We start from the raw sequence: 24415 nt of genomic DNA, 5'->3' as shown, positions 1-24415 counted from the left end.
TTCTTTGTAACTTCCTGTGTGCTATTAACACACTCTGAAAATAAAGAGGCAAAATGAAGTAGAAAAAGTTTTGTCCCCTCTGCCCCATCATCTTCTTTTATCTCTTCATGCTGAGGTGGCCAAAGAAGATCGGTGTTGTCTGTCAGTTCCACACAGTCTTGTCACATGTCCTATGACTAACAGGGTTTCTTGGCTCTCGTAGGTACCGGTCCCTAGAGGCGACTTATGGAGAAGCTAAGAGGCAGCGTTTTCTTAGTGAGCTGGCCCAACTGGAGGAGAACGTACACCTGGCACGGTCACTGGCTCGTGACAAGTTGGACAAGTACTCCTTGGAGCAGATGGTAGGGGAACCTCCAAGCTCCTGGGGGCACATAGAAGGAGAGTGTGTCTAATGCTTCACTGCTAGTGGGCTACTCCTGCCACACCCACCCTAACTACCCTTGCTTCTTCTTGGCAGGTGGAAGACAAGCTATCTTGGGAGAGACCCTCATTTGAAGATCGGATGAGCAGAGCCCCTGAGATCCTGGTGAGGCTAAGGTCCCACACCATCTGGGAGCGGATGTCTGTGAGGCTCTGCTTCACTGTACAAGGATTCCCCACACCCGTGGTGCAATGGTGAGAGACAGCATTCGGGGCTGCTTGCCTCTAAGAACTGTGTGCATGGAAGGCGAGCGTGTCTGAGAACCTGTCCTGTGGACCTATGGAAGTCCATGTGGGCAACACATGCACAAAATTCAAAATGCCTGTCTAGCTAATGGTCTATCATTCAAAGTTTAGGAACACTGTGCTGATGTCTCTCTCAGAGCATTCTGTTGAAGGGTTAGCTCCCTGAATAGGCATGCATGTTTGTTGTCTTGGCTGTTGTCTACATACTGGCTTCATTGCTGACCTTGTACAGAGCCTATATGTCTGCTTTAGTTATAGGTGGGCTCATGGAAGGAAGTTGTAAATATTAGAGAGATGAGTGTTTAAGCTTTACAGACCCTTCTTGTTTACCTGCTGCTGCAATCACGGATTGCTGTATATATCCCCTTGTGTACAGGATCTCTTACAGGAGTCTCGTAACCTTGTAGCTCAGCTCACCCATGGTATTAGGAGATAAGAGAGTATTCCAAGGCTTGCCCAACCATAGCACAGCCTGTGGTGGCTGAGTTCATGGTATTAGGAGACAAGGAAGTATTCCAAGGCTTGCCCAACCATAGCACAGCCTGTAATGGCTGAGCCTTGTTTTACAGGTGGGAGCTCGAGTTTCTAGGACTACGGCTTCATGAACTCTGTGACATTCTCCTCATGTGTTCCAGCTGTAATGTGGCCTGATGGGCCAGCCTGGGACCTGGCTAGCTAGCACCAGCTACATTTGTTTTAAATGGAATGATAATGACAATTATGAATTCTGAATTCATAAGAGGTTCAAGCAGATATATGGGGTTGTCTGCTCGAATGTTGTAACTCCTGCCTCTTCTGGAAAGATGAATCCAGAGCATTTTGCATTAACAGGCAGGGGAAAGAGGAGCAGTTGTTTCTTAGAGCACAAAGGAGGTTGGGGGCAAACTGCAAAAGTATATCTGTTACTATACTAAAGTGAATATTTCCTGCCACCAGGTACAAAGATGGCAGTCTGATCTGCCAGGCAGGTGAGCCAGGGAAGTACCGGATTGAGAGCAGGTATGGAGTGCACACCCTGGAGATCAACAGGTGAGGATCCAGGCCCAGTGTGTGCTGGAGTCACAGCCCATAACCACGTGCAAACCCAAAAGACAGCAGGAAGTGGCTGGGACAGGCAGTAAAACCCCGATTCCCACCCTCAGGAGGCTAAGGCAGAGACACTGGGATGTCTAGGCCAGCCCAATCGACTGAGACCCGAGTCCCTGATCTCAGGTGTGATTGGAAGAGTCACGTGATGGCCCACCCATGCTGCAATAAGACATACAGATGAATACTTGCCTAGATGTTTGCTTAGAATAAAAGCATGTGCTTCTTTTTTAATTAAAATGTTTTATGCACTGGGTTTTGTTGCAGAAGCAATGGTTGTGGTATTTGTTCCTGATGGCGAGGTAGATTCACGCAATGATAGCTTCAGTGAAGAAGTGTGTTCAGCCCTTAGCAGACCTGAAGCTGGACATCAGAGCCAAGGAGAGCGTGGGGCCCACAGATAGAAAGTGACAGCAGGAGGCTTCTGGATAAATGCACCTCGCAGGGTTCTTGATGAGTCTAGACTGTGGTACCAGCTGTTCCCTGGTGGCGACAGATGAGGGGCTCCATTGGGATGGAGGAGGGGGGTCAAAGTGAGTGGTCTTGCTCTTGAGGTCCTGCTCCAACGTGAGCCTGTTTGGACTGGAAGCCTTCTGTCAGGCCCTGGCCCTCCAGCTGAGGTAGGGTTTCTCTTTCTGTTTCCTAGCCTTTCCCCCGCTCTTTCTATCTACTTCCTAGTGTCTCCCGTTTCTCTGTGGGGGAGACAGTCCCATCTCTGGGGTCATCCTGGTGGCCTGAGGACAGGGTAGTGCTGTCCCTGAGCCCTGCAGGTCTGTGGGCCTCCTCCCTCAAGGGTGGAAGTGCCCCTCCTCCACGTCTGTCCAGTCTCTACTAAGTAGGGAGCCCTGCCCCCCATAAGCTCCATCTCCTGGCCTCACAGGTGGTGGATTTCTTTGCTCATCCACTGGTAGCCCGCTGAGTACCAGGTGCTGCGCTAGGTGAGGCAGTACATGGTTGGCCACCAAAATTGGCCTTGCTATCTGGTGTTCAGGAGGTGCCCTGTATTGAGCATAGGTGAATGACAGGCAGGTGATGGGGTGAACTGGGCCTAGGGTGGCCGACCACAGCAAAATGAGGACCAGGGCCAACTTGCTTAGGAGGATGCAGCTGGGGTCTCCTAGGTGGGAGGGGGCTAGGTGGGAAGTGGATATTTGGTGAAGGATTTCCAGCAGCATCTCATGATACACAGGTGCTGGGCCTAGAGGGGAAGGAGAACTGGAGGTCAGAGATAGGCCTGCAGAGCAGGAAACCTTCAGGGCAGGTAGGATGCTGGCTTTGCTTAGAAGTTGAGGCAAGCTGGGTGGTGGTGGCGCATGTTTTTAATCCCAGCACTCGGGGGGCAGAGGCAGGCGGATCTCTGTGAGTTCGAGGCCGGGCTGGACTGACAGCCTCCAAAACAATACAGAGAAACCCTGTCTTGTAAAAACCAAAAAAAAAAAAAAAAAAGTTGAAGCAAGCAGACAGGACCCCTCTTGACTTGGGGTGGGAGGGGCCCAAGTTGACTCTTGCTGAAACTGGAGAACTAGGAACCAGCCGGGGAACTGATGAGAGGGATCCAGGTAGACTCATGAGTCCCTGGTAGAAGCCAGTTGGGTGGGCGGGGCTCCAGAACAGCAATGGAGGGCGGAGGGCAGGTCTCAGAGCAGGGCACTCTCTGGACAGTGACTCTTCCCTTGATTTCCAAGGATCAGCAGGCAGTAAGCCAATACCAGTTTTCTCAGGAGGACACTATGAGGTCAGGGTAACTGATCCCTGGGCAGCATGTGCTCTGATCAGCAGGTCTGGGTAGGTTGGTTTGAATGAGCAGTTAGCTTTTTGTCAAGAAGTGTTTTTCCTTTAACAAGCATGAAAATAGTCACAACCTCACCCAATGTTGTCAGCATTCAGACCTTACACCCAGAATAACATCAGATTTAAACAGTGAAGAAACACTCAGAGGGAACTTAGTTGGCCCTGGTAGGCCATGATGGAATGATCCAGAAACACAAGTCTTTTGACTTACACTTGCCAAGACCAGTACCACCTCTCTCTCTCTCTCTCTCTCTCTCTCTCTCTCTCTCTCTCTCTCTCTCTCTCTCTCTCTCTCTTTCTGTCTCTTCCCTACTGGGGCATCCTTAGAACATTAAGAGAATTTCATGTTCTTCAGGAAAAGAGCAAAGGGAAACCCACAAATTATAGTTCAGCTCAGCTGTTCATTCCGAAGTGCTGAGCTATGGATCATCTGATCCGGGGCGTCTCCGGGGTGTGGAATGCCTTGTCCGAGTCTCTAGCTGGCGGTGGAATGAGCTTTTCCTTGCATTCTGAGATGACATTTGCTCCTATGAATGTTCTTTGGCTGATGCAGCGGAATTCTTAAGACACTTAAAAGCAAACCGGGTCCTTGGTACTATTTGAACTTGTAATCTGCACCATGGTAGATATACTCATACATTTTTCTCTGCCTTTTTTTCCCAAAGGGTTTTTAATGGTGTTCTCTTATTCTGAGGAGCATTTACAACAGTCTGTCTCATTTCTTCTTAGTGGCACCCACCATCATACCCCCTCCCTTTATAGAATGCTTTCATGACTAAACATCTCTTACACTTTACTTTTTGACTTTGGTATTTAGTTAAGAGTTAAGCTCTATGTCTGATTTAACATCACTTAATCGTTTAAAGAACCCCAGTGTTGCCTACCAATGAGGAATTCACTTGGGATGTCTGTTCATCTTCAGAAAAAATAAAATTTCATTAGTTCACACAGGAAGTTGTGTTGTGACGCCTTTGCACTGAGAGTTTGAGAGGCAAAGGTACCCCTGTGGAAGTAAAAATTGAGATGGAAAGAAAACCTTCCTATTCTGGGAACCCATCCAAACAGAAAGTAAAACCATAGCAGAGTTCTCTCAGCATGAAGCAAAGGCTAGAATTAGACACTAGGTTTGCTGAACATTCCCTGTGTGTCTAGAGGCGCAGAAGGGAGGGAAGGTCCCCTTGGGACATAGTGGGGATGGGGTTAAAGTTCACTGTCTCCATGTTAGCCTTTGCTGAAATCAGAGTTTGTCGGATTTCCCAGAGCCACCCTCTCCCTCTTTCCTCCTGTTCTGTCCCTGCCCTGGGCATCCTGTTTCCTACAGCTAGCTCTGCTGCACTCAGTAGTGGGGAATATTCCAGGGCCCACTTCAACACGTGGATGGGCGCTCATTTACTACATACATATACACCACTGTTTCAAAGTTTCGTAAAGTACAAAATGCCAAGGACTATGATGAGCCAGATAAAGGAAGATACTAGAAATTGTTACCTGCACCCTGCCCACCCACCAGTCACCTGGGCGCCCCAGATTCCGGGGAGCACTGTCATAAATGAAGGGGTCTCATACTCGGGCATGTCATGGGTTCCTTCCCAGTGTGAAGGAAGCTGTGGAGTCTGCCTTCTGAGCTGGCTTTCCGAAGTACAGGAGGAAGAAGGGCTCCCATCAGAGTTTCTCCTAACTCCATGCCTCTGCCCTAGAAGTGCTAATGGGTGAAAGGAGGAGCTAATCAGTGCTAATGCGTTAGGTGGCGCTGTCCCATCTTCAGGTCTGAGTCAGCCCAGGGCAAGCTGGGAGTTACAGTGAGGCAGCCGGAGGCCTCATGGCTTCATTGCTCCTTTCCTGTCTCCTGTGGTCCCTTATGTGACAAGCTTTGCTCTGTCGCCACACCATGTCAGCTCTTCCTTACCCAAACTTAGAGGCCCTGGAAGCCCCTGATGTTTGGAGGACTTTGGGGAAAGAAAAGAAAGCTTCGTACAGGAGCGGTTGTGTGTGTGTGTGTGTGTGTGTGTGTGTGTGTGTGTGTGTGTGTGTGTGTGAGTGTGTGTGCTCTTTTGGTTCAAGGATTGAGCTGGTGCATTTTAACTGATGATGACAAGCTTGACATTTGTATTTATACTATTACATCTATGAAATTGTAAGAGTTTTAAAAATACATTGCATTATTTTAATCATCAAAGTCATGTTTATAAAGCATTTTAGGGATTTAAAATATAAGTACCTTTTGGGAGTGGTAACGCTGACAGATGAGGGCTGTGAGCTGATCCACGGAAGAGCATGGTACCAAGGTAGAGTATGACAGCCTCGGCAGCCCTGGTCTCTGCAGTTATTCTGATTGACCACTATTGAGAACAGCCCCGACTTGCCAAGATGAGCAGTTATAAACAGAAACAAGCTTTCACCTTGATCTCAGAGGACACTGACCAATTACACAGAATGGTAGAAGCATTACTGAGGCCTAGGCCCAGACAGACCACATGCTTTACGGATTACATGCTATAGAGTTCTAAATACCGTCCTTAGTTGTGCAAATAGGATGCGTACGATACATCTGAGCACAGGTGTTCACCCTGGATTGAAAAACTGAAGAAATTTGCAGTGCAACAAAGGAAATGCCGCTTTAAGACCATTCTATTAATATGAAGGGCTGTTGACGGAATCGGAGATGGTGAGATCTATGCAGTTGATGGACACTCAGGTACCGTCAGTGTCCACACCCCTCTGAGGACTCCTCATGGCCTAAGTGTTAATCCCTTTCTCAGCTCTGAGAACCAGGTGATCTGCAGGGTCAAGGGCAGTCTTTGTCCTCTGGGCTTCTCCTGGAAGTCCCGCCCAGGCTTCCCCATGAGCTCTGCTATCTGCCGGGTAGTTGCTTTGAGTGTCTTGCTTCTACCCCCAAGCTTTGTCTGTGCCACTGTGTGGCTCCTGTTGCTCAGACAGTCACTCCCAGAGACTTTTGTCCCTTTCCACCGGCTTCCCAGGACCTACAGCCATGCCCTAGTCACCATGCTGTCGTTTGTTCTCATTTTGTGATGCTGTTGCTGGTGGAGGTGGGTGAATGTCGTTGGAGCAAGAGTCCACATTGTGGAACTTTCTGCTGTCCGCTGTTCTTTTGCACCGAGGGAGGGCTGTCTGCAGAATTTCAAACCACAAAGCTGATTGCTTCCCAATCAAAGCAGGCTGGCGCTGGTCTGTGCTGACGGGTGACAGCTGGAGTTCTCTCCTCCCAGGTGAATGGGACATAATGTACTGGTGTGAGTGTCCAGATGGACAGGCTGTGTTGACCTCTGTAAGCAGTGGCATTTAAAGGGGGCCAGATGTCACGTCTGACACAGCAAAAGTGAGCTGAAACTCCCAGGAGAAAAGAAGGGAGTTGGCAGACAGTGTAGGTCTCAGAAAATTCTCTCCCCTTTCCTAGAAATACTAAATCTTAGGTCAAAGAAAATATTTTCAGCTCTGAAATCGAGAGGAGAAAGTCAGGTGACCAAGAACTTGCAGGACAGGGTTTTGTCTCTCGGAATACTGGTTTAAGCCTTTTTATAGCAAGACTTAGGCAAAGTTTTTATTCCTTAAAAGTAAACTTGTGCTATTTCTTCTCCAAGATTAAGGCCTCACTCAGGTCCCGGTTTGGAGGGAAACAGCGGCAGGAATGCAAATTTTGGAGCCCATGTGGACCTTGTTTTCCAATCTTTCCAAGTGCCAGATTTTCCCATTGTGCTTTGCAGGATCCATGACCATGTTATGTAAGACCGTAGCTGAGGGCTGTGTGCTGGGAAAATGGCAGAGTCAGCAGAGGGCTTACTATGCAAGCATCAAGACCTGAGTTTGATCTCCAGAATCTACACCACAAAGCATGGCATAGTGGCATGTTCTTGTAATCTCAGTGTCGCTGGCACAAAAAACAGGTGGAAGCCTGGGGCTTTCTAGCTGGTTAGCCTAGTTTAGTCCAAGCTCCAGGACAACTGGAAACCCTGCTTCCAAAATGACGATGGACATATCCCAAGGAACCATTCCAGAGGGTGACCTCTAGATTTCATATGTGTACACACACATGTATCTACATGTACACACACACACACACACACACACACACACACACACACACAGGAGCGGGACCCCCATCAGAACCTAATTGAGTACCTGGCACAAACCTGAAGCTGCCTGCCTCTTTCTTGTCACATTTTCTGGGGAGGATGGAGGAGTGTCAGTTCACATCCATAGAAGTAGCCCCACTTCTGAAGGATAGAAGTGGGGAGATGAAGACTGCGTGCCCTGAGAGTCTGGGCCCTTGCCATTTCTCATGGTCATAGTCTTCCTGGGATGGACCCACACCCGTGTCTTAGGAGGGGCCCAGCCTGAGCTTTTTAATGAGACCGATGTGGGTCATCCCAATCTGTGGATTGTAGCATTTGTGGTTCTCAACATCAGCTACTGTCTTGAGAGTCCTTCTGGGAAGTGAGGCGGGGTTCTGGATCTGTTTTACTTGACTAGCAGGATGCTCCACACTTAGGAAGGCTCAGGGGTTTCTGCTCAGGCCTTAGATACAAGATCAGGTTTCTGCCTGGGGTTCTGGTGTGCTTTCAGCAGCCTGGTCATGCTGTGATCATAGAGCCATTTAGAACATGACAGTGACAGGCACAGTCCTAGATGGGAAGCACCAAGACAGCATAGGAGTTGGAACCAATCGGTAGCTCCTGGGCTACCTTGACCCAACTAGTGACCAGCTCCTAGGGAGGAGAGCAACTCCTCTCTACAGAACAGATGCAAGACTCTCCCAAACATGTTTCTTCATTGACCCAGCAGGAGGTTCTGCTGTGGACCACGATCTCAGAAGGCTTCCCAGTGGCTAGACAAAAGAACAGACTCAACTGGGCTGAGAAACAGGGTCAGACAGACCGACGATTTCTCCTTGAGAGTGAAATAGGTGATTTCTGGACACTCTCCCATCCTTCCTTTCTGAGAGTCCAAGCCACACATAGTTTGGGTCAGGCATTCATCTCTATCTGTCTTGCTCTTCATTCCAAGATAGAGCTGGCGTTGTTTTCCAGTAAATCACATGTGATTCCGGCCACATGGTTTGCTTTCCAGGAATGCTTTGTTCAAGTTCAGGAGACCGACCTTGTCAGAACATCTCACAAAACTTGCTTTCTCTTCCCAAGGGCTGACTTTGAGGACACAGCCACTTACTCAGCAGTGGCCACGAACCCCCATGGACAAGTGTCTACCAATGCTGCAGTGGTAGTGAGAAGTATGTTCTTTCTGTCTGTCTGGGGTCGGGGAAGAAGGCCTTGTCTTTGCCTGTCTCTTTCTGTGTCACATTCACCTACTTTCCCCCCACAGGGTACCGGGGAGATGAGGAGCCATTGCACTCTGTAGGACTCCCAATTGGATGTAAGTATACCTGGGAGTCTTTGTCAAGGAAGATGTCTAGTGACATAGCATAGAAGTGAGAAATGGTTTTCTCAGGGTAAAATCTTTGCTAAACTTACATTTCTAATACCTTTCTAGGTTTCCACAGCAAGGGTTATTGTCTGATAGTTTTCTCTGCTGGTAAGCTGGTGTTTTTAGACACAGGTGAAACCATCACTTGTAGAAACTTTATATATCTGAGTTGGAAAAAAAAAGAAATGAATGCAAATTCTTAGGCACAATCTGTGATGGTGCCATGTTTTGTGTGTGAGGACACTCCATGCCCCTCAGAGTCCCTAGGCCATTTATATGGAGCAGATACCGGAGGTCTAGATGGGACACACAGCCTGTGTATGCTGAGAGTGACAAACAGCACCTCAGTGTCCGACAAACATCTTCTTCATGTGAGGTGCCTTGTCTACACCATGTGGCCCCTTGTTCTACTGTCAGTGTTAACACACCTACGCTTGCCTTTAAACACCATGCCTCAGGATGGGAAGAAACCACCTGTCAGCAAATGGGCTCCTTGTCCACAGTGACCTGCAGTGGCCCAGTCATGAGCCATGCATTTCCCTGTGACCCAGGTTGGTTTTTCCCTGGAAGGCCCAAGAGCTGTGCTGACCCGGACTAGGTGAGGAAGGCCCCCAGTGATGAGGACCTACTTCCAACATACTCATGCATGGTTTAGGGACAAGGGTTAAGTTTGACCTATACATCTATCAGGGGAATTGTGCTTTCTGTGTAGGCTTCAGCTCTGCCACGATTCTATTTACACATGAGCCCTAATCTGAAGAACTGACTACAACATTTCCTGAGGGTAGACCCTTTGGCACTCACCAATTTATTTTGGTGTTTATGCATGAATTTCATTGGGTGGGCCCACACCCAACATTTGTCTGGCATTAAACCACCCCAGGAGCTTAGTGTTGACCAACGTTGACATAGGGAGGTCTGAGGATCTGGAACAAGGGGCCCATACACCTTGAGCACTCAGACCTTTGAGTTATATGCCCTACTCCTAGGTTTCTCCCATTAAAAATTTATCTTTCTAAACAGAGACTTAAAATATCTATAATAGGAAATACCTTTAGATCCCAATGATATTAGATGCTCTTGCATTCACCACATAATTTTGTTTTTATACTTTTTGTCCTTTTGAAATTAGTGTCAAGTTCACATGGCATAGAATTAACCCTGTAAAGCACACAGTTCAGCCATGCTTCAGCTATTTTTAAAGGACTAGGGCTATCATGGAATTGGTAAGAACTTCTAGATATTCAGCCCATCCTCCTAGTCAAAATTGCCACCTCCATTTTGTAGATAGTTTCTGAACTTTCCCTACACGCTTATGTTTTTAAAACATAGATTTTCTTTTAGCTTTAAAATTTTTTTTGTTTTGTTCTTTGTTGTCGTCCTTGTTTTTTTCCAAGACAGGGTTTCTTTGTTGAATCCCTGGATGTCTTGGAACTAGCTCTATAGACCAGGTTAGCCTCAGACTCATAGAGATCTAACTGCCTCTGTTTCCTGAGTGCTGGGATCAAAACTGTAGGCTACCATTGCTTGGCCTAAAATTTCGCTTTTTAAGTATGGTGGTGCACACTGATAATCATATCACTTGGGTTGTGGAGACAGGAAGATCTTCGTGTACAATACAACGAAGAACTGGGGCTATATAGTTCAGTGATAGAGCGCTTGCCTAGCATGTGGAAGGACCTGAGTCTGACTCCAGAGCTACAACAACCAAATAGACAGTGTTGACTTCCTTCTGAGGTACACCCTCTCCTACGTGCATGTCTGAGGGTTAGTCTGTTGACTTCCTTCTGAGGTACACCCTCTCCTACGTGCATGTCTGAGGGTTAGTCTGGTTCTAGTTGACCACTCTGAGTCTAGTTAGTTCACTTGCCGTGAAATGACCCATGGATAAGAACAGTTCCACAGCTTACTTTAGGGAGGAAAAATGCCATGACTCCAGTGGGTATGACTTTCCCAAAGCCACTCTGGGCTGAGGTGAGATGTAAATCCTGTTCTGTAAACACAGTTAGGTCCAAACTGTGTGGCTGTGTCCCTAATGACAAGACAGGTAAGCTACTTGTCTGACTACACAATGCCGGTCTCCCAGGAGGGTGACTGACAAGGGGACTTTATTTCCGTGGTTTTGGGTTTGCAGATCTGATAGCTCAAGCTGCCAGTGTGTGTTTTCGCAAACGCGGCATCCTGGTTTATAGATGGTCCTCACTGGTCCTCCTGGGTACAAAGCCATCTCTCTTCCTCCTCTATAAGGGCACTGGGCCCTTCATGGGGCCCATCCCTGTGATTTCATCAAACCCAAATCACCTCTGAAGGCCCTACTGCCCTCATACTAGGGGGGTTGGGGGCATCAGCATATGATTCTCAGGAATGCAGGCACCTCCCCACCCCAGAGGGCATGTGCTCCATGCCCAGGTAAGGAACTACCTGGCATGGAGTGCTCTGAGTGTTTTCTACTGTGCTGTATCCAACCCCCCCACAGTGCCTCTTTCATCTGTGATTCCATACACACACTTTGATGTCCAGTTTTTGGAGAAATTTGGGGTCACCTTCAGAAGAGAGGGTGAGACAGTCACACTCAAGTGCACGCTGTTGGTGACGCCGGATCTGAAGAGAGTACAGCCACGAGCCGAGTGGTACCGGGACGGTGAGTGCTGTGGTGAACCAGGCGGAGGGGGCAGGAAGGGACAGGACAATGACAGGATGCTGACATGTTGACTCCTCACGGCTCTACCCGGTCCCTCACCTCTGGCGGCGTGTTAGCTGCCAGCAGAAGAGCAGTCCCGGGGAGGGTGACCTTGGGCATCATCCGGGAGCCTTGGACCAGCTGATGGGGAAGCACCTGGAGCCAACCTTGCCCTCTGATGCCGTTTCAGATGTGCTGCTGAAAGAGTCGAAGTGGACGAAGATGTTCTTTGGAGAGGGCCAGGCCTCGCTGTCCTTCAGCCACCTGAACAAGGATGACGAGGGGCTGTACACCTTGAGGATCGTGTCCCGTGGTGGCGTCAGTGACCACAGCGCCTTCCTGTTTGTCAGAGGTGCTGCAGTGGGCGGGGTCCCAGCAGAGGGTGGGGGAGCAGCCACACGGAAGGAGGGGGCAGGGAAGAGGTACAGGAAAGTGGGCGGGGCGTCTCGGCCATTGCAGACTCCCCTGACCAAAATCAGCCCCTTCCGAAGTGCGAGGCATGCTCGTCCTCATGGCCCTGACTTGCGAGTGAGCAGAAAGAGTTCGACGAATGAACTCTGCTCCCTACTGTTCTTACCCACCTAGAATTTATAAAGGGAACCCCTAGGGTGAGTGTGCTGCGGGCTCAACACCATGGAGGACGCTGCGGGCTCCATTGGACTCTGGTGTTGTGACCCACACACGGCTAGGACAGTGTTGTCTTTCATCTTTGCTGACTTCAGTTTGTCCCTGCGTACTCTGGTCACAGCATGGCAGCAACAGTCACAGAATGCCCTGGGTCAGACTGAATCCTCTGTCCTGAGTCCCACCCTTGACACGGGATCATCAGGATGCCCTTCTAAATTATGTGATAAGGAAATGTACCATGGTGTGCCAGGCATAGGACCAGGCAATAGCAGCGATGGCTTGCACTGTAAACACTGGTCACATACATGTGTGCAGATGTGCATAGGTATATGTGTTCATGCATGATCCGTTCAGACCATCAAAAATTCTCATGACAGCTCTGGGAGTGGCTCTGATTCCCAGCCGGAGGCACCAAAGCTCAGAGAATTTGGTTGTTTTTCTTGTGGAGGAGCCAGGGTGACTTCCCTTGGAGTGACAGGCTGAGAGTGTTCCCTCAGCTATGTTCAGGGTACTGTGCTAGAGTTGTGTCCCCTTCTCAATATGCTGCCTCTGCCCGCCCTGCCCCGTCCCACCCAGGCTGCCCTCTGTGGGCTCCTTCCTGAACCTTTAAGGAGACCCCAGCTGTGACTGCTGTCCCCAGGCTGCCATACTTTCTGTCTTGCATGGCCAGCTATCTTCAGCTGGTCCCTCTGTTCACCCTCCTGCAGCTCCAGGTGTGGGTGGTATGAGACAGCCATTGGGATTTTTCTCTCAGTGGCAGTTAGAACGGAACTTAATGGAGGGCTGTGCCATTAGAGTATGCTACCTCAGGAACGAAAATATACGTCTTGCTCCTGCGCTTCCCGCAAGCTCTCATAAACACACAAGGCTGTGATTTCAGGCTCTGCCATATAGTTTTGTGGGTTTTTATTAGGGTTGGCATTAAAGGATACCTTCCGTTCTCCCGTGTGCCTCTGACTGGGTGTTTTGCACCATAAAAATGCAATGACTTCAACCAGGTTTCATTGCCATGCTTATTCAGCACTAAGAGCAGGAAGAGCCAGACACAAACCTGGGGTGCTCAACCGTGCTAATCACGTTCTGGAGGTTGTGGATGGAGAGGAAATACTAGGCTCGGTGTCAATAAATCCCTGGTTCTTAGTACATTAGGGAGATTTGAGCTAGGACACCACAGAATTCTCAGACATCTGTGGGCGCGCAACAGCCCCAGCTCCTGAATAAATATGGATTTTAGATAAGAAAATCAAATGTTAACTGTGTTAGTTTTCTAATCAGCTTTCAGTGTAACTATAATGAAAATTGTATTTGCAATGAATGGGGAAGTTTTGACCCTGGCATTTGTCCACATGTTGTCTTTTTTTTTAAACTCTCACATTTTTCTAAGAAATTTGAAATATAAAAGCATGTCAGTTGGCATGCCTCAGGTGTTGCAAAGGCTAGCTCACCACTACGTTATTAGTAAATTTTGACAACTTGTAAGATTTGGCCACATAAAATTAAGTGAAGATAACCTTTAATTTTGGATCAATTTATAAAAAAGCCATAGATAAGAAGATTAAATATTCTAGATTTAAAAAAATACATGTAGACATTCTTGATGTCAGTCTGCTCAGTTAATAAACTCATTCAAATAATTTGGAAATAAAGATGAAACTGATCAGAGAGAATGGGAGTTTGGAGGTCTTTGGACAGGCTTGGCAATGACTCCACCTTGTTAGTGATGTAAATATACTTCCCCACAACAGATGCTGACCCATTGGTCACAGGGGCTCCCGGAGCACCCATGGACCTGCAGTGTCATGACGCCAACAGAGACTATGTTATCGTGACCTGGAAACCACCCAACACCACCACCGAGAGTCCTGTCATCGGCTACTTCATTGACAAGTCAGTGTGTGCTTCATTCTCCTGGGGATGGAAATACCAGTGACATTACTAAGGCAGCTAATTTGTATATATAATGTCGCTGTAGGCTGATAGTGCCATTCAGGAGAGTGATCATATCACTATTCAGTCATCTAATGTCAGTGATAAAATAATTGGTAAATTATGCTAGTAGGCTGAGCCCTGGGAGAATCTATTGGGGCTTGTTGGCCAGTAACAAGCCCGATTTTTTACCTGCAGGAGAGTTAGGGGAAGTAAGGTGACACTTCTTAACATGAATGTTCAACTCTACAGCTTGAAGAGCCCAAAAGACTTCTGACCTTGCCCTGTTCTTCTGGGGACTTAACATAAAAGTTTGTATTTAAATTCCTCAGCCCATGAAAAACAGGCTAATATTACCTGCATTTCCAGGTTTCTGGACAGGACTATATTTTCAAAAGTCTTTCAAATTCTGCATGGGAAGGGTTCTGGAAACTGGTATCTTATTGTTCAGTAGCCTGAGCAGGATCCCAATAAGGTGTCAGCCCTAGCTCAACTCAAGTAAGATGTATAGTAGCCACAAGGAGGGAGGGATAACGTCCCCCAGACTTCATCTCACGCGCTGAGGGGCCATCCTGTGGCCTTTCCACTCAAGCTGCCAAAAGAAATGCCAACAATGTGGCTTGTCTTGTTCAACTTTGATGTGACAGCTTTTTGTTTTATCTTATATTTTATTGTATTTTATTATTATCGCTTAGAAGCCTGTTCTTTTAAAATAATAGAAAGGGAGTGGATCTGGGCTGGGGGTGGTGGGGGTGGTGGGGGTGGTGGGGTGGTAAGATGGTGGGGGTGGGAGGTGGGGGAGATTTGTAGAGAGGAACTGGTTGGAATACAGGGAGGGGGAAAATTAAAACAATAAATTGCCCACAATGGGTGTAAAGTAACTTTTTGATCATATTCGGCTAAAACATGTTTGATGGCAGGAATTATCTTAATCTATAAACTACAAAGATTGAACTTACCTGTGTAAATGCATGTGTGTAAGTATCTTCCTGTCATCGACCTTTGCCTCATCTAAAGTCCATCCATCTATCTGTCTATCCATTTATCTATCAATCCATCCATCCATCCATTATCTTTCTCTATCATCCCTATATTTATCATCTATCTACCCATCCATCTGTCCGTCCATCCATCCATCCATCCATCCATCCATCCATCCATCCATCCATCCACCCTTTATGTTCCTATGTAGAGATAGCTATTGAATTTACTAAATACTGTTTTTGTTAATTTTTATTTTTAAATTTAGATTAGAAACAAGGTTGCTTCACATGTCAATTCCAGGTCCCTCTCACTTTCCTTCCCCTCCTCCCATGCCCTCCCACCAACACCCCCAATATCCCCTCATTTCCTCAGGGAGGGTGAGGCCCTCCATGGGGGTGTCCATAGTGTGTCATTTCATCCAGGGCAGGGCCTAGATCCTCCCCCAAGAGTCCAGGGTGAGAGTGCATTTCTCATTGTGGGATGGGTACCCAAAGTCCAAAGTATGCCAGGGATAAATACTGATATACTACCCAAGGCCCCATAGATTGCCTAGGCCTCCTCACTGACACCCACATTCGGGGGTCTTGATCAGTCCCATGCTGGATTCCCAGCCATCAGTCTGGGATTCAAGAGCTACCCCTAGTTCAGGTCAGCTGTTTCTGAGGATTAAACCAGCCCAGTCTTAAGCCCTTTGCTCATCAGTTCTCTGTCTCTGTCACTGGGTTCCTTGAGTTCAGCTCAGTGTTTACCTATGAGAGTCTGCCTCTGCTTCCATCAGTCATTGGATGAAGGTTCTGTTTCCTAGGCTCTCTGGCCATGGGATTGTAGCCTGGCACTCCCCAGATCTATGTCTAAAATCTGTATATAGGAGAGTACATACCATGTTTGTCTTTTTGTTACCTCACTCAGAATGGTTTCTTCTAGTGCCATCCATTTGCCTGCAAATTTCAGGATTCCATTGTTTTTTTCTGCTGAATAGTACTCCATTGTAGAAATGTACCACATTTTCTCTATCCACTCTTGAGTTGAGGGGCATCTAGGTTGCTTCCAAGTTCTGTCTATTACAAATAATGCTGCTATGAACATAGTGGAACAGATATCCTTGTTGTATGAATGTGCATCTTTTGGATATATGCCTAAGAGTGGAATTGCTGGGTCTTGTGGTAGGCTGATTCCCATTTTTCTGAGGAATCTCCATACTGATTCCAAAGTGGCTGTACAAGTTGTTACTCCCACCAGCAGTGGAGGAGTATTCCCCTCTCTCCACATCCTCTCCAGCATAAACTCTTGTTGGTGTTTTTGATTTTAGCTATTCTGACAGGAGTAAGATGGTATCTCAGAGTTGTTTTGATTTTTCCCTTATGGCTAGGGATGTTGAACACTTTCTCAAGTGCCTCTCAGTCATTTTAGGCTTCTCTATTTAGTTCAGCAGCCTACTTTTTAATTGGATCCTTTGGTGTTTTGGAGACTTGCTTCTTGAGTTCTTTGTACATTTTGGAGATCAGCCTTCTGTCAGATGTGGGGTTTCCCATTCTGTGGGCTACGTTTTTGTCTTGTTGACTGTGTCTTTTGCCTTAAAGAAGCTTCTCAGTTTCAGCAGGTCCCATGCATTCCTCACTGTCTGTGCTACTGGTGTTATGTTCAGGAAGCAGTCTCTAGTACCAATTCATTCATGGGTACCACCTACTTTCTCTTCTAAGAGGCTCATTATGGCTGGATTTATGTTGAGGTCTTTGATCCATTGTGCATGGCGATAGACATGGATCTATCTGCATTCTTCTACATGCCAGCATCCAGTTATGCCAGCACCATTTGTTGAATATGCTTTCTTTTTTCCATTGTATATTTTTAGCTTATTTGTCGAAAATCAGATGTTCATACATGTCTGGGTTAATTTCAGGGTGTTCAATTGGATTCCATTGGTCTATCTGTCTATTTTTGTGCCAATACCAAGCTGTATTCAGGACTATAGCTCTACAGTAGAGCTTAAAGTCAGAGATGGTGATGCCTCTAGATGTTGCTTTGTTGAATAAGGTTGTTTTGGCTATCTGGGTCTTTTGTTTTTCCATACAAAGTTGATTATTGTTCTTTCAAGGTCTGTGAAGAATTGTGCTGGTATTTTAATGGGAATTACATTGAATCTGTAGATTGCTTTTGGCAGGATTTCCATTTTTACTATGTTGATCCTACCTATTCAAGAGCATGGGAGAGCTTTCCACCTTCTGGTGTATTCTTTAATTTCTTTCTTTAAAGACTCAAAGTTCTTGCCATACAGGTCTTTCACTTGTTTGGTTAGTGTTACCCCAATGTATTTTATGTTGTTTTTGGCAATTATAAAGGGTGATGTTTCTCTGGTTTCTTTATCAGCCCTTTTATTGTCTGTATATAATAGGGCTACTGATTTTCTTGAGTTGATCTTGTATCCTGCCACTTTGCTGAAAGTATTTATCAGCTGTAGAAGTTCCCTGGTAGAGTTTTTTGGATCACTTATGTAAACTATCATATCACCTGCAAAGGAATTTACTAAATACTTTTAGGCTTATTGTATTACTGTTAACAGATGTTAATATGTCAACAGTGTGAATTTTCGTCTGAGTGGTATGCCCCCTGTGATGACTGCTCTATGAGGATATACCCCTGAGTCTTTCTTAGATTACCACTTATGCTTTTCCCCGCTTCATTTCTTTTTTGTCTGAAGATGCGAGGTGGGAACTAACAACTGGGTCCAGTGCAATGATGCACCCGTGAAGATCTGCAAGTACCCTGTCACGGGACTTTTTGAAGGAAGGTCATATGTGTTCCGTGTGAGGGCTGTCAATAATGCTGGCATCAGCAGGCCTTCCCGGATCTCTGATGCTGTGGCTGCCCTTGACCCTGCTGACCTCAAAAGGTTACAAGGTATGCTCATTTGAGTCCCACTAATAACTGGAACCCATGGGCTACCTGCATGGAGTTAGTTCTTTCTCGGTTGCCCACTGCATGTTAGCGTGACATCCCATGATGAGTGTGGCAGGTAAGGTTTCCCCATTCTCAATATTTCTATCAATATTGTCTTTAGGCTTGGAAGTGATTGATTGACGTGCCTTTCGGAATAGATGCTGATACCCATGCTTCACAGCAATGCTTATTGCCTTTACCAAGCAGTGTACTGGAATTGAGAATGCCCAGAGTCAATGTCCCCCATCTGTTGATGATACAGTTCCTGTACATGGTGGGACTTAGGTCTCAACACCAAGCCACTCTGTGCCTGAGTTTTACATTCTATGACACAAATTCCTTCATGGGACTGGACCCTTTGCCATGGTTCATGGGAGTCACTATTTTACCTTACTATGAGTCCTTTGACCCTCTACAAAGAGCTTATTGTGCTGAGAATTATCAGGAACACTTCCAATTACCAGAGGTCATGACTCCCATAACCTTTTGTTGCCTAAATGCTGAGACAGCTTACAACTTTTCCCAAATTAGGGAAAACTGTACTTTCATTAGAGAACGCTTCCATGTCAAAATCATTGTCATCTTTTCTCCACAGCCATTCATTTGGAAGGAGAGAAGGAAATCGTCATCTACCAGGATGACCTTGAAGGTAATGATCCCCTTTTTCAGCCTTGTGAACTTGAGGCCTCTAGTTAGAGATGAGAGAGGCTAAGAGCAGAGGGTCCAATGAGCAAGCTGTAGTATGTCTGGGCATCACTCTTCAAGTAGGGCCCAAATGCATCTTTTAGGAAATCCTGCAGGTAAAGCTGAGATTTTGTTCTTAGCTGATGTTGGGTCCTTCCTTACTGTTTATTTATCTATCTATCTATCTGTTAATTAATTTGTGCATGTGTGTACATACATGAATGTGTGCTGGAGTCTAGAGAACAACTTTGTCATTTTACAGATATTATTCTCTCCGTCCCTCCCTCTCTCCTACCCTCTCTCCCTCCCTCTCTCCCTTCTTTCTTCTCTTTCCCTTTCTCGTCTCTTGAGACAAGGTGTCTCTCAATGTCCTGGAGTATCCCAAGTAGTCATGTCACCATCTCCCGAGTGCTAGAACTATAAGTGTGCACACCTGGCTTTTGACACAAGTGTTGGAGATCAACAAACACTGTATCAATTGAGCAATTCCCCATCTTACAACTCTCTTAGTGAAAGAACATTTTATTTTATTAACTTTTTCAACAAGAATTTTATTCCTAATGTTTGAACTGAAATGGGTTGTGACTCCCCTTTCAAATGGCATTCTTGAAAAAACTGTATTTCTCTTATTGAAGCTTGACGCTGTGACTATGTCTCATTAGTAAGTGTCCTCAGACAGTTAGGAAGAGGGACTGAGGAGCCCATGAATCAGATATCCTGAGGTTTTAGTTGGACTTATGGCCAGATTACAGTACAGGGAACAGAAACATAAACAGAACATTCCAGGGGTGAGATGGCCAGTGGTAGGTAGAGTGCTTCCTGGGCAGGACTGGTAACCTGAGTTTGACTCCTGGAACTCATAATGGAAGGAGAAAACTAGCTCCTGAAGTTGCTCTCTCTCTCTCTCTCTCTCTCTCTCTCTCTCTCTCTCTCTCTCTCTCTCTCTCTCTCTCTCTCTGCCTGCCCCTCCCACATTTTCTCTTCCTTCCTCCTCTTCCTCCTCCTCCTTCTTCTTGGACAGTTGTCGGTTAGGGCTGACTTTTAGGTTTGCAGCACACAGTCTCCATAGAGGAGCCTCCCATTGTGTCTTCTATCCTGTGAATGCTATGGGGCCTCTGAAGTAGTGTTCTCCAACCTTGTTCACAGAGGAAGTGAAGTTCTACAGAAAGCCCTTGGGGACTCTGCAGGGGTGACCTTGAGGTGGCACTAGTGATCTTTGTCAGACATATTCTCCAGAAGACCCCAAAGTCATGAGAGACAACCAATCGATACTCAGTAGAGGAAACTGTCCCTGGCAGGGTGGCTTACAACCCTACACAACTGTCTGGTCTAGCACTGTGCCAAGTGCAGGACCTACTGAAACATAGATATTTGAATGACTGAGAAGTAGCTCCAAGACGTACTGGAGAAGACAGTCTTGCCGCGAGTAGGCCTGTATAAATGGGAGGTTTGGCATGCTGGGGGGAAAGCATTCTATTTCACTCTCGTGGGATGTAGGATTAGTGGAGAAATGCTGTGCTCTCCCAATGTGGACGGTGGAATTCACACCCCATAACAAAGGCCACGGTGAGAAGGTGCAGCTTGCTTCATAAATGCCGTGGGTCTGTGATGAAACCTGTGGTACTGTGAAGGGGGAGAGCCTATTAAAGCTCCCCAAGGCAGGGACCTTTCAGCTACGCCTTTGTAGCTAGAGACGCTCCCTTTTAGTATATAGGCATAGATGCATTTGGGAAGTGTGCTGAGTAAGGGATGATGTTGTGTAAAGAAAAATGTCAAGTAAAGGAAGCATTGTCATGGCAATAACAGGGATGATACCGTGATGCTGCCTGCGGGCACAGTGGCTTGATTTCCAGAGGAAGACACCAAGGGCATTCCCCTGTCTCCCATCCATGCACCTCCATTCCTGCTGTGCTACCCTTCTGGGTAGTTGCTGCATTCTAGGATGTGGCGGTGTCTTATTCACACATTGGAGCATTCCAGAGGCTAGTATGTATTCATGTGGCTAGCCTTGGAAGGCGGAGGATGAGACCCCGAGGTAGAGGACTGGGGTATAGGCTGGTATTCAGCTTCATGCGGGTGCTGGTCCTGGTGTGAGGCGTTGCTTGCATAGAATAACAATTCCTATGGCCTGCAGCTATCTGGGTTTGAATTAAGGTTCTGATGTAGTCAGACAGGACTTGGAGAGTAAGTTTGTATTCTAGTTTTTATTCTGTTGCTATGATTTCAAAAAAGCCACTCTGAGCAAAAGCAACTTGGGAAGAAAAGGGTTTATTTCATCTTATACTTCTGGATTACAGCCTGCCGTTGAGGGAAATCAGGATAGGAACTGAAGCAGAAACTGGGGAGGAACTCTGCTTAGTAGCTCATGGCTTCTTGGCCCATGGTTTGATAGATTTTCATACAGCCCAGGACCACCTGCCCAGGGGATAGCACCACCCACAGTAGGCTGGGACCCTTCTGTATCAATTAGCAATCAAGACAATGTCCCATAAACATGTCTACAGGCCAACCTGATAGAGGCAGATCTTCAGATGAGGTCTGAGTTCTTCAGCCTCTTCTCAGGTGTCTTGGGCTGTGTCAAGAGGTCTCAGAGCTAACCAGGACATCCTGTTTCCTTTGGTCATTAAACATAAATTCTTGTCTTGAGATTCTATAATGCTTTTAAGCAAATCTTGTCTGAGTTCAAACATTTGCTACTAGCAAGCTACTTTTTCTATTTTTTAAAAATATAATCTGCCCCTCCTTCCTCTTTCCCATCCTTCTCCCCTGACCCCACAGTGCTGAGGAATCAAGTCAGTGTTTTGCATAAGCTTGTTGTAACTCTAACACTGAACCTACCTACCTCCTCAGCTCTGATAGTTTTTAAGTCCAAATATTCCTTTAGACATTTGTTTCAATGAAGTGGGAACATTACTTTCATTGACTAAGAGCAACACTTTAGCTATTTTAGTCTTTTTTTTCCACCCTAATCTTAGTTGGTTAGTCCCTTCCTTTAAACATTCCATTCATGTCAATGTTCTTTCCTTAACATAAGTTACCTTTTCTAATATTTAATGAATTGTCACATCAAAAAAGGATGCTCTATTCTTGGAGAGGGTAAGATATGTTCCTGTGTAATATACTAAGATTGCTTTTATTTATGTATTTTCAAACTTTATTGCTCTGTAAGTCTCTCTCTGCCCCCTCTCTCTGTCTCTCTGTGACTCTGTGTGTGTGTGCACCCTGGTATGATTGTGGAGGTCAGAGTACAACTTTGTGGAGCTAGTTCTCACTTTCCACCTTTATGTAGTGTCCTAATTAGCTTTCACTGTCAACTTGACAGAGCCCAGGGTCCCCTGAGAAGGGAGTCCCAGTTGAGGTATTGCCCAGATGAGATTGGCCTATGGACATGTCTGTGGGGATTGTCTTGGTTGCTAATTGATGCAGGAGGGATCAGCCCACTGTGGGGGCACCATTCTTTGTATGGATGATTCTGGGGGCTATAAGAAAGCTAGCTAGCTAAGTATGAGCGCCAGTGAGCCATCAAGTAGTATTCCTCCATGGTTTTGCTTCAAGTTCTCACCCTGGTCTCTTACAGTGATGGGCTATATAACCTATGAGCTGAACAAAAAATATTGCTCCCCTAGGTTGCTTTTGGTTAGAGTGTTTTTTTTATCACAGTAGCAGAGAAGAAATTAGGGCATGAGGGTTCTGGGGATTGAACTCAGGTTACCAGGCTTTCATAACAAATGCTGTTAGTGTACCCAGTGAGCCTGCTACCCCACAAGACTGATTTCATTCTGCTGATTCCATATCCAGGATCCTGTAATCTACCTTGGACCAGGGAACTTGTACCCTGCATGTTCAGCTGACCATCTGTTCTGGAAATTGTAGCCCTTGGCCTTGGTTTCTCATCCTCTTAACTTCTGGCCCCTTGAGAGCACTGCACATTCCAAATCAACCTCAGGTTTTGGCAATGAAAGGCAACTTCTTCTGGGGTGATGGTGGGTTCCTTGGGTTGACTGAGGGAACAAAGTCCAGGATTGGGACCCAGAAGTCCCAAGCTTAAACCATAACTCAGTCTCTCAATGGCTGTGACAGTGGATATGGTATGGGTTCCTATTCTGCATTCTAGATTGGAACTGGACAGTGTCATCTTCCAAGGGGAAAAGAAAGATGATGGATGTGGAAATATTTTAAATAATGGTAAGATAAAAATAACTCACATACATGTAGTTACACATGCCATATTTTTGTTATCAAAATAACTTTAGTTATGAGAAGTATTTTTGTACATGAGTATATATATATACATATATACATATATGTATTATATAGTACACAGTTATACATATACCCATCTCTCCATCTTCGTCCAGTGTAAACATGGCCATCCAGAGTCAAGGCCCAAGAGAACTGGTTGGAAGTGAACAGAGGTCAAGGGCAGTTGTAACTAACCAGCTGCGCCCAGCTCTATGGCAAAAGGCACCAGGAGAAGGATCCGGCCATTTCCTTTCATTTCTGTCTCTACAGACCTCTCCCCTCACCCTCGCTGTGCTTCTGTGAATCTCATTAATTCATTCTTGGCTCCTAGGCCATTCCCAACCTGGTTTCTTCTGTCTGTGGCTAGGGTCTCTGAAGATCTTCTGCAGAGTATAGAAAGCCTTAATGACTCAAGAAATTCATCCTCACTGGGAGCTCTCTGGTTCCCAAGGCTGGATTTTTACTTCTTGCCTTGGTAGATAATGAAGTGTTTCTTAGCCCAATTTCTCTATTCCCAGAGGCTGTGTCCCTCAAACTACACAGATAGGTCTAAGCTCTGAAGTGTGACATTTGGTTTGTAGCTCCTGCCTGCCCCAGGGTGGTGGTGGGAACTGTATGTTCCCCCTAGCTTGCTTCAGCAGAAGTGATTTTGTTCTGGGAATCTGGCAAACATTTCTGTGCTTTTCTCTGGTGTCTCTGCCTGTACCCTTTTGGGTGTTATACACATGTAAGGGTTGAAAACGACTCATGGGGACCTGGGCTGCTCCCCATTCCCTCAGTCACCTCTGTATCCCCACTTTCCTTGGAGACATGCTGACTCCTCAGTGAAATCCAACCCACTGACAGGCGTGATTCCAGATTAAGCTGAACCCTCTAGAGCTGTGCTCTGTGAAGGAGTCTCAGAGTGAAACCCGATCTTGTTTTGTGCTGTTTCCATGCGGCTGCTCAATGTGCAGCCTGGAACTGAGTCCCAAGGGAGCAACTGGATATTGCAAAGGGCAGAGAGATGTCCTGGGGACTGTTCAAACCATTTTAATCATGTGTTAATCTAACTGAAAGTCTTAATATTTTGTACAACAATCAAAGAGACCTGTGAAATTCTCTCATAAATTCAAACACAAATATCTACCACCTCTCATGTATTTAAACAATGTAGGTAGGTGAGAGGGGATGCAGGTATACCAGATGTCTTTGATCATAAACACCCCTCCACAGTAATTTTCAAGGGGCTTATCACCATCTCTCCTGAGGTTTAAATGAACAGGTATAGATTACAGTGTTTTCAAATGTGTATGGATCTTTGGAGGGAGGAAAGGGCAGTGTACCTTAGGAGCTAATGTAAGACTTCAGTCC

At 46.3% G+C, this 24415-nt stretch overlaps 1 protein-coding gene across 8 annotated transcripts in view; it reads left to right on the top strand.

The window, feature by feature from the left end:
• Positions 1–24415, top strand: part of Myom2 (myomesin 2) — a 114405-nt gene that overhangs the window by 49341 nt on the left and 40649 nt on the right. For all 8 annotated transcript variants that reach the window (XM_040733604.1, XM_040733605.1, XM_021234414.2 and 5 more), the window contains 10 exons: positions 203–341; positions 458–615; positions 1603–1695; positions 8700–8788; positions 8881–8931; positions 11459–11623; positions 11853–12014; positions 14035–14176; positions 17898–18097; positions 18732–18785. In XM_040733604.1, the coding sequence (XP_040589538.1) occupies positions 203–341; positions 458–615; positions 1603–1695; positions 8700–8788; positions 8881–8931; positions 11459–11623; positions 11853–12014; positions 14035–14176; positions 17898–18097; positions 18732–18785 (1253 nt within the window). The remainder of the gene's footprint in view (positions 1–202; positions 342–457; positions 616–1602; positions 1696–8699; positions 8789–8880; positions 8932–11458; positions 11624–11852; positions 12015–14034; positions 14177–17897; positions 18098–18731; positions 18786–24415) is intronic.

This window comes from Mesocricetus auratus, unplaced genomic scaffold (genome assembly GCF_017639785.1).
Source record: "Mesocricetus auratus isolate SY011 unplaced genomic scaffold, BCM_Maur_2.0 Super-Scaffold_100031, whole genome shotgun sequence".
Classification (NCBI taxonomy): domain Eukaryota; kingdom Metazoa; phylum Chordata; class Mammalia; order Rodentia; family Cricetidae; genus Mesocricetus; species Mesocricetus auratus.
This window is presented reverse-complemented; position numbering and strand designations above follow the sequence as displayed.